We start from the raw sequence: 14,405 nt of genomic DNA, 5'->3' as shown, positions 1-14,405 counted from the left end.
ATGAAGTGGTTCACTTTGTCAAATGCTGCTGAGATGAACAAGGTGACCACGGAATTAGCACTGAGGAGTCATGGGAAAAATCCTGGAGGAGCAGTTTCAGCTGGGTAAGGATGGAAGCCAGATTAGAGAGGGTTGAAAAGACAATGGGAGGTGAGATCATGGAGTTGGTAAGTACAGACATCCTTCCCCAGAAGTCTTGCTGTAAAGGGAGCAGAGAATGGAATTGCAGTTGGAGGATTATGTAGGGTCAGTGGAGTATTTGTTGTAAGATGGGAGGTTACTAGGGCAGACTGCAGAATGATGGAGGTGATCCAGCTAAAAGGAACAAACTAGGGATGCAGGAAACAACCTAACTTGGAGTAGTGAGAGGGATGGGAGGGGAACTGCATGTGGAGTCAGTGCTGTTGGTAGGAGCAGAGGCTCTTCATCCTGATAATAGGAGGGAAGGAAGGAAGGATGGGCCTATGGGAAGGTATGACTGCTGCTTTGGTGATGTGGAGGGGAAAACTTGCTATGAAGTTGCTTTTATTTTATAAGTGTAATATGAGGCCAGGTTATCTGCTGAGAGCAGAGGAGGGTGGAGGATAACGGGGCAGAGGAGGAGGCTGAATGTGTGTCTTGAGGTTTTGAAGAGAGAAGAGGAAAAGTAAAATAGTAACAGTCATTTTGGAGACTAGGGACATAAAAATGGAAGGATTGCAGAGAAGTAACTAAAATGGTCAAGTAGACATGAGGGTTCATTTGAGATTTATGGTTATGAATTTAAACTGAGACCTGTCAGCATGCTTATGGATTTTTCTCCAGCAATATCCGACTATTTAAGTGAAGTAAGTGAGGATATAAGAGATAATAAGAGCATCAAATCATATTTTTTCAAATATTTGTATTTTTTTCTTCAGAGGCACTATAGGAGTCTAAATAAAAACAGACAAGGTATGTGTTGCAAAGCCTTTAATTAGAATGTTTGTGTTTTTCAAACATTATGCATAATTTCACATTTGTGATTAGTTAGCAATTATTTCAATACTTGTAAGCTCATCTCCCTCAGATTTAATCATAATACATGAATGAAATTAATCAAATTAAGGAACAGCAATTTAGAAAGAAACACACTTTAAGAAAACAAAATTCTCAACTCAGGCAGTCTGTTTCTAGCATTTGGTATTCTATCCCTTTAAAAATTTCATATCACCCAACAAAAAGTGGTTATTTTTACTGTTTTTGGAGATGACTGAACAGATGAAGGCATCTAATGCTGCTGGTATTTTGCCCAAGATCAACTGAAGATAACCTTTTGTTATATTTTTTACTTAATATTGGACATACTCATATCATTCAAGATTAAGTCTGGGTTATTTCTTTGATAAGAACTGAATGTACTGGAGATGTATTTGATAACCAAGGTTTTAGATAAATTTGCACCAGTATTAGCTCTATTTGCAAACTGAAAACTGTTGTAGGCTTAATATAAAATAACCACATTAGTGAACATTACGTCTCTTAGAAGAAAGGCCATATTTTGCTCCTGCTTCTGTAAAAATATTATTTCTTTGAAGGGGAAATAATGGTAGTGTGATCTTTCACTTAATTACTACTCCCTTAATGTGAGAAAGAGACAAAATGAGCTGAAGAAGGAAAATTCTGCAATTACACTCCACAACCTTGAACATACTGACTGACATCTCTGTTTTGACAGTGATTTCTCCATGCCACCCTGTAGAAAAAGATGAAGCAAATGGTGAAAGGTTAAAACATATCTTCATTGTAATATACATACTTCACACCCCTTGGGGAAACAAAATATTTTATCAATAGACAAAATAGTAAGATAGACTCAGTGATTGCTATTTATTAAATGAAGATATGTATACAAAGTACTTCACTCCTACCCAAATCTCTCAGTAGAGCATAGAATGCTGAACATAAAGATTGAGTAATGTGCGTTGTACAGCAGCAACTGCAAAGTGAATTCCACATTTATTTTATTTTATTTTATTTTATTTTTATTTTTTCGAGACACAGTCTCGCTCTGTTGTCCAGGCTGAAGTGCAATGGTGCAATCCTCTGCAACCTCCACCTCCTGGGTTCAAGCAAATCTCCTGCCTCAGCCTCCCAAGTAGCTGGGATTACAGGCACCTGCCACCACACCCAGCTAGTTTTTTGTATTTTTATTAGAGACGGGTTTTGCCATGTTAGCCAGGCTGGTCCCAAACTCCTGACCTCAGGTGATCCACCCGCCTTGGTCTCCCAAAGTGCTGGGATTATGGATGTGAGCCACTATGCCCGGCCCACATTTACTTATTCTAAAAAGAATTTCAAGATATGACAAGGAACTGGTAGAGTGTGAAGAATCTGAAAACTCTAGAAATCCCCTAAAATAAATTGTGGAGTAAAAGAGTAAGATTCTGGATCACTTAAAGTAGATTGTTTCTTCAAGGTGTAGGTAATACATTATTTAGCATAAGCCAAAAGCTGCAATTTTTAGGTGTCATTAGCATAATTTCGTCTTTGAAAGTCTGCTCTCATTGTATATATCAACAGTAGAGCAAAATAGTTTTCCCTTTTAACACTTAAAACATACCATGCTCTAATGCCTTGTGGATCACTGACAACCCTCTTTGCACAAGTTACAGCATCAGCGATGTTATCTTGCAGCAAAGCTGAAAGACAGGTGGTAAGCAATAAAAACTTTATTAGATATTTTATTTTAAATTTACGTTTAGCCAGCTTTATTCTGTTAGGCTGTGGAAAGAATGCTAAGATATTATTTTCTATAAGTCCATATATGTGTGATTGTTGAGGAAAACTTTCTCTTCATTCTCTCCCATTCAGCATGAAATGAAGTATTTTTTCCTTCATTTACCAAAGTCATTGGAAGCTCTGGAAGTATTAACAAAATGATTAAAGGTCCTCTTTGTACTAGACACTGTAAAAAAACACCTAGTGATATTTTACTCAGCAGTTCTATTACTGAAAATTTATCCAAAAGAAATAAGAAATGCACCCAAAGATGTATACACAAAACTATTCATAGCAATTTCTAAGAGGGAAAAATGGAAACAATCTAAGTGCTCAATAGTAACAGTTGGATCAGTACATTATAGACTATTCATATATTAAAATTCTAGTCATTCTTTTCAAATGATGATACAGATTTGTATTTTTTTCTCATCTGGAAAATGGAGCAAAAGATAATTAAAAATCGATTTGTATTTGCTGACATGCAAATAATTTTGTGTGATAAGAAGCAAATTGTAAAGCAGTGTGTATAATACAATTTAATTTTTGCAAAAGCACACATTACTTACATGTTTGTATGTGGGTATATATATGTATGATGTAATTTAACATTCATACACATGATTGATATACATTCTGGAAGAATATAAACCAGAATTAGGCCGGGCGTGGTGGCTCACGCCTGTAATCCCAGCACTTTGGAAGGCCGAGACGGGCGGATCATGAGGTCAGGAGATCGAGACCATCCTGCCTAACACGGTGAAACCCCGTCTCTACTAACAATACAAAAAAATTAGCTGGGTGTAGTGGCGGGAGCCTGTAGTCCCAGCTGCTCGGGAGGCTGAGGCAGGAGAATAGTCTGAACCCGGGAGGCGGAGCTTGCAGTGAGCTGAGATCGTGCCACTGCACTCCAGCCTGGGTGACAAAGCGAGAATCCGTCTCAAAAAAAACCCCCAAAAAACACAAAAGAATATATACCAGATTTTACCCGTGGTTATAAACCTCTGGGGAGTAAGATTATGGGTGTTATTTTCTTATTTGTATTTTCTAATTTTTATTTAATGACCAAAGATTATATAATATAAATTAATTTTTTTTTTTTTTTTTTTTTTTTTTGAGACGGAGTCTCGCTCTGTCGCCCAGGCTGGAGTGCAGCGACGCGATCTCCACTCACTGCAAGCTCCGCCCCCCGGGTTCACGCCATTCTCCTGCCTCAGCCTCCGGTGTAGCTGGGACTACAGGCGCCCGCCACCGCGCCCGGTTAATTTTTTGTATTTTTAGTAGAGATGGGGTTTCACAGTGTGAGCCAGGATGGTCTCGATCTCCTGACCTCGTGATCCACCCGTCTCAGCCTCCCAAAGTGCTGGGATTATAGGCGTGAGCCACCGCACCCGACCTAAAATTTTTAATTAACTGGATTTTTAAAATAAGATTAATGTTCTCTACTGGGAATTTTAATATTTAAAAATTTAGTAATATCAACTTTGCAAGATTTCTGCAATATTTTTGACACTGAAGATTCCACGTTATTTCTATTTTTATGAGTTCAATAAAACATTTGTTTCACCCTAAATAAATCCTTAAGTTAATTTTTTATTTACAGTAATAGTTCTACAGGAAATGTATTTTTTGAAGATGTAAACTAAAGAATTTAGAAATGGAATGTCATAATGTTCCTAATTCACTTAAAAGTCTCTCAGCAGTAGCCAGGTACAGTGGCTCATGCCTGTAATTCCAGCACTTAAGGAGGCTGAGGTGGGAAGATTGCTTGAGCTCAGGAGTTCAAGACCAGCCTGGGCAACACAGAATTTGCGTGTACTAAAAATTTCAAAAACTAGCCAGGCATGGTGGTGTATGCCTGTAGTCCCAGCTACTTGGGAGGCTGAGGTGGGAGGATCACTTGAGGCTGCAGTGAGCTGTGATGGTGCCACTGCATTATAGCCTGGGGTACGGTGAGACTCTCTCAAAACAAAACAAAACAAAACAAAAAACTCTCAGCAAAACAAAAAACAAAAAACAAAAAAACATAGAAGAAGTGACCATGGCAAAATGTTAACAACTTTTAAAGTGCATAATGGGCATATGGCTGTTTATTATACTAATGTCTCTAATTTTGTATGTATTTAGAACATTTCCTAATAAAAAGTAAAACGATTGAAAAGGGACCATACAATTAAATTATCCCTAAACTTCCCCAAAGTAAGCAGGAGCAATGGCATTGTTTGGGACAAAGCATCAGTAAGGCCATTGACAGTAAATTAATAAGTCATTTCAGAAACTTCTGTATATTAAAAAAAGTCAACCTTTTATGATACCGCTTCTTTAATTTCTTACTCAGGGAATTATGAGGAAAATAATAATGACTTTCTGGAAGTTGAGATGTAGTTTTTCTAGGTCCCTCATGAACCCTTCAAGGCTTTTTCATTTGCATTGAACCTCAATTCTTGTAAGTATAACCAGATTGGTCAAATATTAGCTGGTCTTACCATTGCAGGATATATGACAGGCATTAACTGCTCCTGGGGTTTTGCCATTATTACACCAGTAGTGGCTATTGATCTGAAATATCCCATAATCAGTGCTTTGGTCTCCAGGATTGTAGTTTGTAGCTTGTGTGTTATAATTACTCTCCCATTTGGCCAAACACACCCCTGAAAAGAACTTATTTTTAGTAATAAACAGCAACACTAAGTGACTTACACTCTATAGCAAAATCAGTTCTATTTAGCTACTTCTATTTTACTGATTTGTTTTATAAGTATAAAGATTTACTTAACTTATAAAATATCTTAACACTTTAGTATTAAGATAAGGGACTTGTAAGAGAATCCTTTTGTAATGCAAATTATCTTGTAACACTAATGAACAATATAACATACTTTTAAAAATATTAAAATACATGTTTCTTCCATTGCTTTTACCCTTCCTGTGCTCCCATCCCTCAGGCAACATTCAGCCAAGAACAGAAAAATCAATAGAGCTGTTGAGTAGATTTTGTAAATTCATAGCAGATACATAGGCTGATGGAAAAATGCTTTTTTTAAAAATCGGAAAAACATAAGGATTTTCTGATAGAGAGAAATTTTCTTATGATATCTAAAGGTGAATTTGGATATCAAGTTAGAATCTTGAAAACAAGACTATTCTGTGATTTCATCCCTTCACTCATTCATTCAAAAATAGCTATTGAGGGGAAATGTCTGAATTAAATCTGAAAACTACAGAGATTATTACATTGACAACTATGGACTAAACTGTAAAATAACTTTTCCTCGTGGCACATCTTGAATTGTGTGGGAGAAAATGAAAGATAGTGAAGTAGAGTAGATAAAAATAATAAAATATTTCATGCTGAGTTTCTGGAATCCTATACAAAGAGTGAATGAAGGGAACTAGGTTCCTACTGCCCTTGTGTAGGGAATTCAATATATTCTTTAAAAACATCACTATTAAAAATCCCATGTCAGCCAGGTGCAGTGGTTCACACCTACAATCCTAGCACTTTGGGAGGCTGAGGTGGGCGGATCATTTGAGGCCAAGAGTTCAAGACTAGCCTGGCCAACATGGTGAAACTCCATCTCTACTGAAAATACAAAAAATTAGCTCGGTATGGTGGTGCACACCTGTAGTCGCAGCTACTCGGAAGGCTGAAGCACGAGAATCACTTGAGCCCAGAAGGTGGAGGTTGCAATGAGCTGAGATCATGCCACTGCACTCCAGCCTGGGCCACAGAGTGAGACCGTCTTAAAACAAACAAAAAACAAAACAAACAAACAAAACACAAACAAAAAAACCACATCATGGCAGGGCACTTGAAGACAAGAAAAAATGCTGCATCACTTTAGGCTCTCAGAAGTTCGAAATGGGAAATAACTGGAGTCACACACCAAGGACTTGAGAGAGCTCTGCCAGGTCCTCAAATGTATCTTTCAGTCAGCTTACATGTGCCATTGAATCTCAGGCATCCAGCAAACTTCCTAGCACTAGAACAGTACAACAGGTCCTGTTTTACTTAGAATGGAATTTTCCCCTGCCATGCTCTTACTCCTTTATCGGGTATCTCTGATTATAAAGAATCAAACTGATGTTTTTAGCCATTGTAAGTATATAAAACCACAAAGAAGTAAAACATCTATTCATTCAAAGCCCCTTCTTCTTCCTTCTCTCCTAGTGTCTGTTCCATACATAACTAATTCTCTGGAAGTATAGAGAGTAGACTTACAGTTTGCTAGGCTGATTCCCCTGTAGCCATCCAGTCCCAATCTTTTCAGAGTTCTGGCCAACTCACACCTTTCAAAGATCTTGCCCTGGACCGTGACAGAAAGGAGGACAAGCCCCAGAATAATGACAGCCTTCATGTTGACTGCTAGGTCAGACTGCTAGGTCAGGCTGAGCAGGGTGAGCTGGTCCCAGTATTTATATCTTTTAACTTCCTTCTTCCCCTTGTGTTTTGGTGGCTCCACCCTTTCAGCTGTGTGGAAAACAGGAACTGTGTATTGATCTACTGATTCTAAAGAGATTTTTTAATGCTTGAAGAGAGATACTCTAATTTCCTAAGAATTAGTCTACAGGAAAATAATGAAATGGCATTGTTTAAAGTACTGGCTCTGGAAGAATTGGGGCATAGCACTGTTTACAAGACAAGAACCTTCTTCTGTTTGATTATGAATTTGAGCAATTATAAAGAAAACAATGACTATTTTGTACAGCTTAAAATGAGCTGTGATTTTTGACTGACATTCAATTTCATGAAATTTTTTCTATGCATTCACAGTTTGGTATTTATCTTTTTTACTTAAAATTATTTTACATACATTTTCCACAAAATGGACATGACACATGTGCCTGTTGTCTTACAAGGTGTATAGTGTGACACCACGTTGCTCAGCTAGTTTCTTACTCTAGACTCTTTTTGTTACTATAGTAAATGTTTTATTATTATGAATCAGTGTTTTACTATTATAAATAAGGTCCAAGCGAACAACTTTACCAACTACATTTTTTTTTTTTGTTTTTGATAGGGAGTCTTACTCTGTCGCCAGGCTGGAGTGCAGTGGTGCAATCTCAGCTCACTGCAACCTCCGCCTCCCGGGTTCAAGCAATTATCTAGCCTCAGCCTCCTGGGTAGCTAGGACTACAGACATGTGCCACCACGCCCAGCTAATTTTTGTATTTTTAGTAGAGATGGGGTTTCACCATGTTGGCCAGGATGGTCTCAATCTCTTGACCTCGTGATCCACCCGCCTTGGTCTTCCAAAGTGCTGGGATGACAGGTGTGAGTCACCATGCCCGGCCGAATTTACCAACTACTTTTCACAACACTTTGCCTCCCATTTTCGTATTAGAACATAGGGGGTTATTAGAAAGCAATAGCATTTTTAAAATCAAACTTACCCAAACACATATATCCAACTAAATGCTACCTTGGAAAATAGCAATCTCACGAGGCTGTGCACAGCTTTTAAAACAATGCTACCAGAACTCAAAAAGAACTATGCTTCTGTATCTGCCTATGAAGACAGATTCTGAGCCACACACAGTGTCATCACTTTGTAGTCACCCTTATTTTTCATCAGTGGCCTCTAAAGATTACCAGATTTGGTTTTAAATGACAGTTCAAGGACCCTGTCCAAAAATCAAGAATAAGCTCATTTTTCAGGCTAGGTCTAATTTTGATTCTTCAATAATAAAGAGGGCCAGGTGTGGTGTCTCATGCCTGTAATCCCAGCACTTTGGGAGGCCAAGGCAGGTGGATCACCTGAGGTCAGGAGTTGAAGACCAGCCTGGTCAGCATGCTGAAACCCTGTCTCTACTAAAAATACAAAAATTAGCTGGGCATAGTGGTGGGTGCCTATAATCCCAGCTACTCAGGAGGCTGAGGCAGGAGAATTGCTTGAACCCAGGAGGCAGAGGTTGCAGTGAGTCAAGATTGTGCCATTGCACTCTAGCCTGGGCAACAGAGTGAGACTCTGTCTCAAATAATAATAATAATAATGATAATAATAATAAATAGTGAGACAGATTTTCAAGACCCAAAGAGACAGAAACCAATTAAAAGAGTTAGTCTTCGCTGGGCGCGTGGCTCATGCCTATATTTCCAGCACTATTGGAGGCTGAGGCAGGAGGATTGCTTGAGACCAGGAGTTGGAGACCAACCTGGGCAACATGGAAAAACCCTATGTTTACTAAAAATAAAAATAAAAAAAATTTTTAAATGTGCTTGTAGTCCCAGCTACTTGGGAGGTTGAGGGTCAGATGATCACCTGAACCCGGGAGGTTGAGGCTGCGGTTAGCTGAGATCATGCCACTGCACTCCAGCTGGGCAACTAGAGTGAGACTGTGTCTCAAAAATAAAAAAAAAAGAAGAAGAAGAAGAAAAAAAGAGTTAGCCTTTGGTCTTTGGTCCCCTTTATACCATTCCCAACTCAATACTAAAGATGGTCAGTTATTACATATGCTGGTTTCAGCCTTATGCTGATAAGATTAATTTTTCTTTTCAAATGTCTAAACAGTTATGACCTTATACTTTCTTGGGAGTGGAACAAGCAAATATTTGCTGCCAACCTGAACCAAAGTGACAGCATGTTATCAAGTGACTACTTCAAAGGGATCCCCCTAATTATCTCCCCTGGGGAAGAAGTTAAGGGCAGTTACCCATTTATAATCCTATCATTCCATTTGAGGTAGGTTTAATGAGCAATCTATTTAAAAATAAAATAGCAAGTAAGCATGATTTGAGGGCACAGATTATTTTTCTTCCTCAGAAATTTTGTATGTATTGCATGTTCTTTTTGATGCAATGTATGCATTTTATCTTTTTACGAAAGTTGCTTACAGACCCTAGATTACTGTGTTGTATTACAGTGGACAATAGTTATGATTTACTCATTTGTTTCTCAAGATAGAGAAAAATAATTATTTATGGTGAGTGTTGGGTGCTTCAGGCCTGGGAAAGGGAATCTGACTAAGGGTTTCTCACACTTTTGACTATTCCCCAAAACTAAAGCCATCCTGAAAAGATGAAGATTTGCCATAATGTAAGATATTCTAAACAATGTGCTATAGCCCTCTGTTTTGTTCTGTTTTTAGATAGGATGTAAGGCCAGTTTTGTTTTGTTTTGCTTTGTTTTGTTTTGTTTTGTTGGAGATAGGGTCTTGCTCTGTTGCCCAGGCTAGAGTGCAGGGGCGCAATCTTGGCTCACTGCAGCATGAACTCCTGGGCTCATGCAATCCTCCTGCCTCAGCCTCTCAAGTAGCTGGGACCACAGGCGAGTAGCTGGGACCACAGGCAAGTAGCTGGGACCATAAGCATGTGCCATCACACCTGGCCAACTTTTTAAATTTTTAGTAGAAACACAGTCTTGCTATGTTGTCCAGGCTGGTCTTGAACTCCTGGACTTAAGCAATCCTCCTGCCTCAGCCTCCCAAAGTGCTTGGATTACAAACATGAGCCACTGCACCCAGCTCTGTTAGGCCATTCTTGTGTTGCTATAAAGAAATACTTGAGACTGGGTAATTTATAAGAAAAGAGGTTTAATTGGCTCATGGATCTACAGGCTGTTCAGGAAGCATGGCATCGGCATCTGCTACTGGAGAGGCCCCAGGAAGCTTACAGTTATGGAGGAAGGTGAAGGAGGAACAGGTATTTCACATGGTGGGAGCGGGAGCAAGAGAGTTGCCGGGGGTTGGGGTAGTGCCACACTTTACAACAACCAGATCTCGTGAGAACTCACTCACTATCACCAGGACAGTACCAAGCCATGAGGGATCTGCCCCCATGACCCAAACACCTCCCACCAGGCCCCAGCTCCAACATTGGGGATTATAATTCAACAGGAGATTTGGATGGGGATAAATAACCAAACTGTATCACAGGGTCTCACTCTGTTGCCCAGACTGGAGTGAAACAGTGCAATCATGTTTTTTCAGCTTTGATTTCCCAGGCTCAGGTGACTCTCCCACCTACAGGCATGTACCACCACACACAGCTAATTTTTCATTTTTTGTAGAGACAGGGTCTCGCTATGTTGCCAAGGTTGGTCCTGAACTCCTGGGCTCAAGCAATTCTCCTGCCTTGGCCTCCCAAAGTGCTGGGATTACAAGCATAAGCCACTATGCCCTCTTTTGAAAGTGGTGGGTTGGGCACACAGGTTTCTCTCTGTTCACTTTCCAAATTACATTAAAGTATCAACAAAAGGAATATGAAAAGGTATAAACCAACAAGGGCAAAGGAAAAGCAGACGAGATGATAATAGATGAGAAATGTCAATAAAAGTTTATAATACAGAGTGGCTGAGTAGTAACTAATTTAGGATAATGGAGAGAGCTGACACCTGAGTGCCTGGAAAAAGAGGAATCACTACAGAGCAAACTAACTTGTGCCTTAGATCCTGGAAAAAAACTAGGTAATTCTGAAGGCAGGACTGCACGGCAGTGCTATAAACAGAAAGACAGGTTGGAAATCTGTATATGAAACAGTTAAGCCCCAGATTTTCTCCCCCAGACCAGGAAACCAGGTTGCTGCCTTTCCCCAATCCTAGAAGAAGGATGAGAAGATCAGTCTTTGGAGATGATGAACCAGAGACTCTGGACTTGGGACTCAAGGCATGACTAAAGACAGGGGATAATGCCATAATGAAAACAGAGGCATTAAATACAAATCTGCCTTCTGAAGAGTAAGCCAGTCACCCAGCTCTCAACCTGCCTGAACCGAGCTCCTCGATGTCTGGCTGCCAAAACCACCTCCCAGGCAGGAACCAGTAGGATTCTCTCTGGAGTAAATATCTGAACCAGGAGAAAAGACCTATAGATATTATTATTTGGGGCCCACAGTGAAATGGCCAGTCTCGATCAATTGCTTGTGGTGAGATGTACCCAGGCTTACAGATTTTCTGCTCAGCTCTTTAGTGCTTTATATTACTCTTACACAATCAGTGGATACTTGATGAAAGACACTATTGTGAAATACAGAGACATTAATATCAAAAGAAACATTTCGAGAAGAAGAACTCAAAGGAAACAGAGGCAAAACAAAATAAGACATAAGCTACAACGAATATCTCAGGGAGATAAGAGAAAATAAGAGAAAGAAAGGGAGGGAGAAAGAGAGGAGTGTGTTTTAGGCCTTGAAGGGAACTCTAAGAGAGAGGTTCCGAGAATATTTTAATCGATAGTGGAATTACTAAAGTAAAGGTGATTATTTTGAAGGCTTCCTCATTCATCTGCATATATGAACTCTGTCATATTTGTTGAGGCAGTCATATTACTTTATAGTCATCTTTCTTCTGCACTCATCTCTACCCAGATCTGTGTTCTCTTAAATTCCAATGGAAATAAGTGAACTATTTTCACAGAGCTTCATGAGCAGCATTCAAATAACATATAAGCCGTGTAAAAAGTAACTAGAAAGAATATCTCAGTACAGTGTTCTTTTGGTAGGGTCATTTTTATTGCATAGTTAAAAAAAAAAAAAAGATTTAAAACTCTTGCAAGAATAGCATTTGTATTTCCTGGAAGAAACACAAGTTGCCATGCTTCCAGAATGCTACCTCCTATCCAGGCTATTGTTTGGGAAACAAATTCCACTGAGAGAGAATAAGCTGGGGAGGAACTTTCTGAGGCCACTGGGTATTGACAAGGTAAACTTGGTCATATCTAGGGTGACAGTGGCAGCAGATTCCAAGACTGGTAGCACTCTGCATCTCACTCCCATGTGGGATCCAGGGCAATGGCAAGGGGTCTCTTGGATGGCGCATAGCTGCTGGAGAAATTGAACACAAATTGCCCTGCCTTGGGCATCAACAAAGCTTGGAAAAGGAGCCTCCTGCCTTTGAATGACCACGTCAGCTTGGGCAATAACCACTGTCTGAGCAGTTCAGGTATAACCACGACGGGCTGAAGCTCTAAGGTCTTCCCCAGGTTTTCGGAACTTCGTAGTTTTTTTTTGAGACTCCTAGAAGCTCCTGGACAGGAGAGCAGCTTAAAAAGTTTAACGAAAACTAGCATTGCCTCACCACACGGGGGAAGCGGGGCTTAGAGACATATTTTGTTAGATTTGGGAAGAAAGCAAAGTGATGTTTCTTACATCCATTTATGGTACACCAAATCTATACTAACCACACTATTTGATCTAGACTTGCTTGCTCTGATTAGAATGCGATCAGAAAGCAGAAAATGAGATGATTCCTGCGGGCTCTAGGGATTAAACTATTTTCCTGAAACTAGCTCGTTGTTGTCATGACTCAGGTCACCATTAACTCCAGAGGTAACCCTAGGTCGTTTTCTTTTCTTTTCTTTCTTTTTTTTTTTTAGAGACAGATTCTCACTCTGTCACCCAGGCTGGAGTGCACAACGTAACTCACTACAGCCTTGAACTCCTGGGCTCAAGCCACCCTCCTGCCTCGGTCTCCAGAGTAGCTGGGACTACAGGCACGTACCACACACCTGGCTAATTATTTTAATTTTTGTATAGACGGGGTCTCACTTTGTTGCTCAGTCTGGTCTTGAACTCCTGGGCTCAAGTGATCCTCCCACCTTGGCCTCCCAAAGTGCTGAGCTTGTAGGCATGAACCACTACGCCTGGCCAGTGTTTAGATTTTCAATGGTCCACACTAGTGAGCCAGACCCCTCTGTCTTTATAATCTTGTTTCACTCTAATTTATGTCACTACTATATATTTTTTGTTCCTGCAATCTTGTTTTTGCTATTAGTATTAAGTAATTAAAATATTACCTGTGTCAGTATATCAGAAAAATGAATTTTAAAAACCTCAGAATGTCACTGATGCAGATAAACCTAAATTGTATTAATGGAGAGAAGCATTGGCATGGCTTTTGTTAGAGGGTGCAAATAACCACTTGGTAGTGAAGCAGTGCTGCTTCCTTGAAGTTACTGAGGACGTTGGGATACTGTGGTTAGGACAGCTGCATTTCACTCATGACTCAACTGAGGCTGCCCTGTGGCGTTTGGCTTAGGGGTGCAGAGGACCTAGATTCATTTCTGTTGTGGCAGCATGGCTGCTAGGAGAATATACAGGGAGTGAGAGAGTTGGGATGTAGGGAGCAATACCCTCTGACTCTCCAGGGGACATTAGACGCTGAAAGGTTAAAGTGAAGTAATTACTTTCTCAACTAGTGGAGCTGCTATGTACCAGTCTTGTGAAACAGGACGAGCACCCCTACCAGCTGCCCCCTGCAAGTCCAGGAGCCAGGCCATGGGTCAGAATGACTTTCTGTGGGAGTAGTCCCTATGAGGAGTAGGGCTTGACCCCAATCCAAAGGTGGCATTTCGTTGGCTCCTGAGGCACATGGGTTGCTAAGAAATGGTAACTAATTTAGGATTGGCTAATTCAGACTAGTGTATTTTTTTTCCAAGTATTAGTGATCACAGTGTGTTCTTTTTTGTTTTCTTTCTTCCTGTTGTGATTGGCATGCAATCTGTTCTTTTAGCACTCAATATCCCTGTAATTTGAGGTCCTGCTCATTGCAAAATAGATCAAACAAGTTAGATAATTTCCTTCCCGGGTTTTCTGACACCGTCTAAACTCCAGAAATCATATAACTTTAATTTATGCTATGGTCTTGCTGCTGTTGCATTTTGGGTCAGGTAACTGGTTAATTCTGAAAGGAAATAATACTATTCACCATAATTCACCATACATCACAGGG

The 14,405-nt window shown here is 39.9% G+C and overlaps 1 protein-coding gene across 2 annotated transcripts; it reads right to left on the bottom strand.

Moving 5' to 3' along the window:
* Positions 1-936: 936 nt before the first annotated feature.
* Positions 937-7,130, bottom strand: LYZ (lysozyme). 2 transcript variants are annotated; one of them, XM_005571508.4, is made up of 4 exons: positions 6,962-7,130; positions 5,226-5,390; positions 2,582-2,660; positions 937-1,714 (listed from the first exon to the last, which is right to left on the bottom strand). In XM_005571508.4, exons 1-4 carry the CDS (start codon positions 7,095-7,097, stop codon positions 1,648-1,650), a joined length of 447 nt encoding a protein of 148 aa, XP_005571565.1. In that variant the 5' UTR covers positions 7,098-7,130; the 3' UTR covers positions 937-1,647. The 2 variants fall into 2 exon arrangements, with proteins under 2 accessions (XP_005571565.1, XP_073863485.1); XM_074007384.1 differs by lacking the exon at positions 5,226-5,390.
* Positions 7,131-14,405: the final 7,275 nt, after the last annotated feature.

Source organism: Macaca fascicularis, chromosome 11, assembly GCF_037993035.2.
Source record: "Macaca fascicularis isolate 582-1 chromosome 11, T2T-MFA8v1.1".
Taxonomy (NCBI): Eukaryota; Metazoa; Chordata; class Mammalia; order Primates; family Cercopithecidae; genus Macaca; species Macaca fascicularis.
Note: the sequence above shows the minus strand (reverse complement) of the source record. Positions and strands in the feature narration are given on the sequence as shown.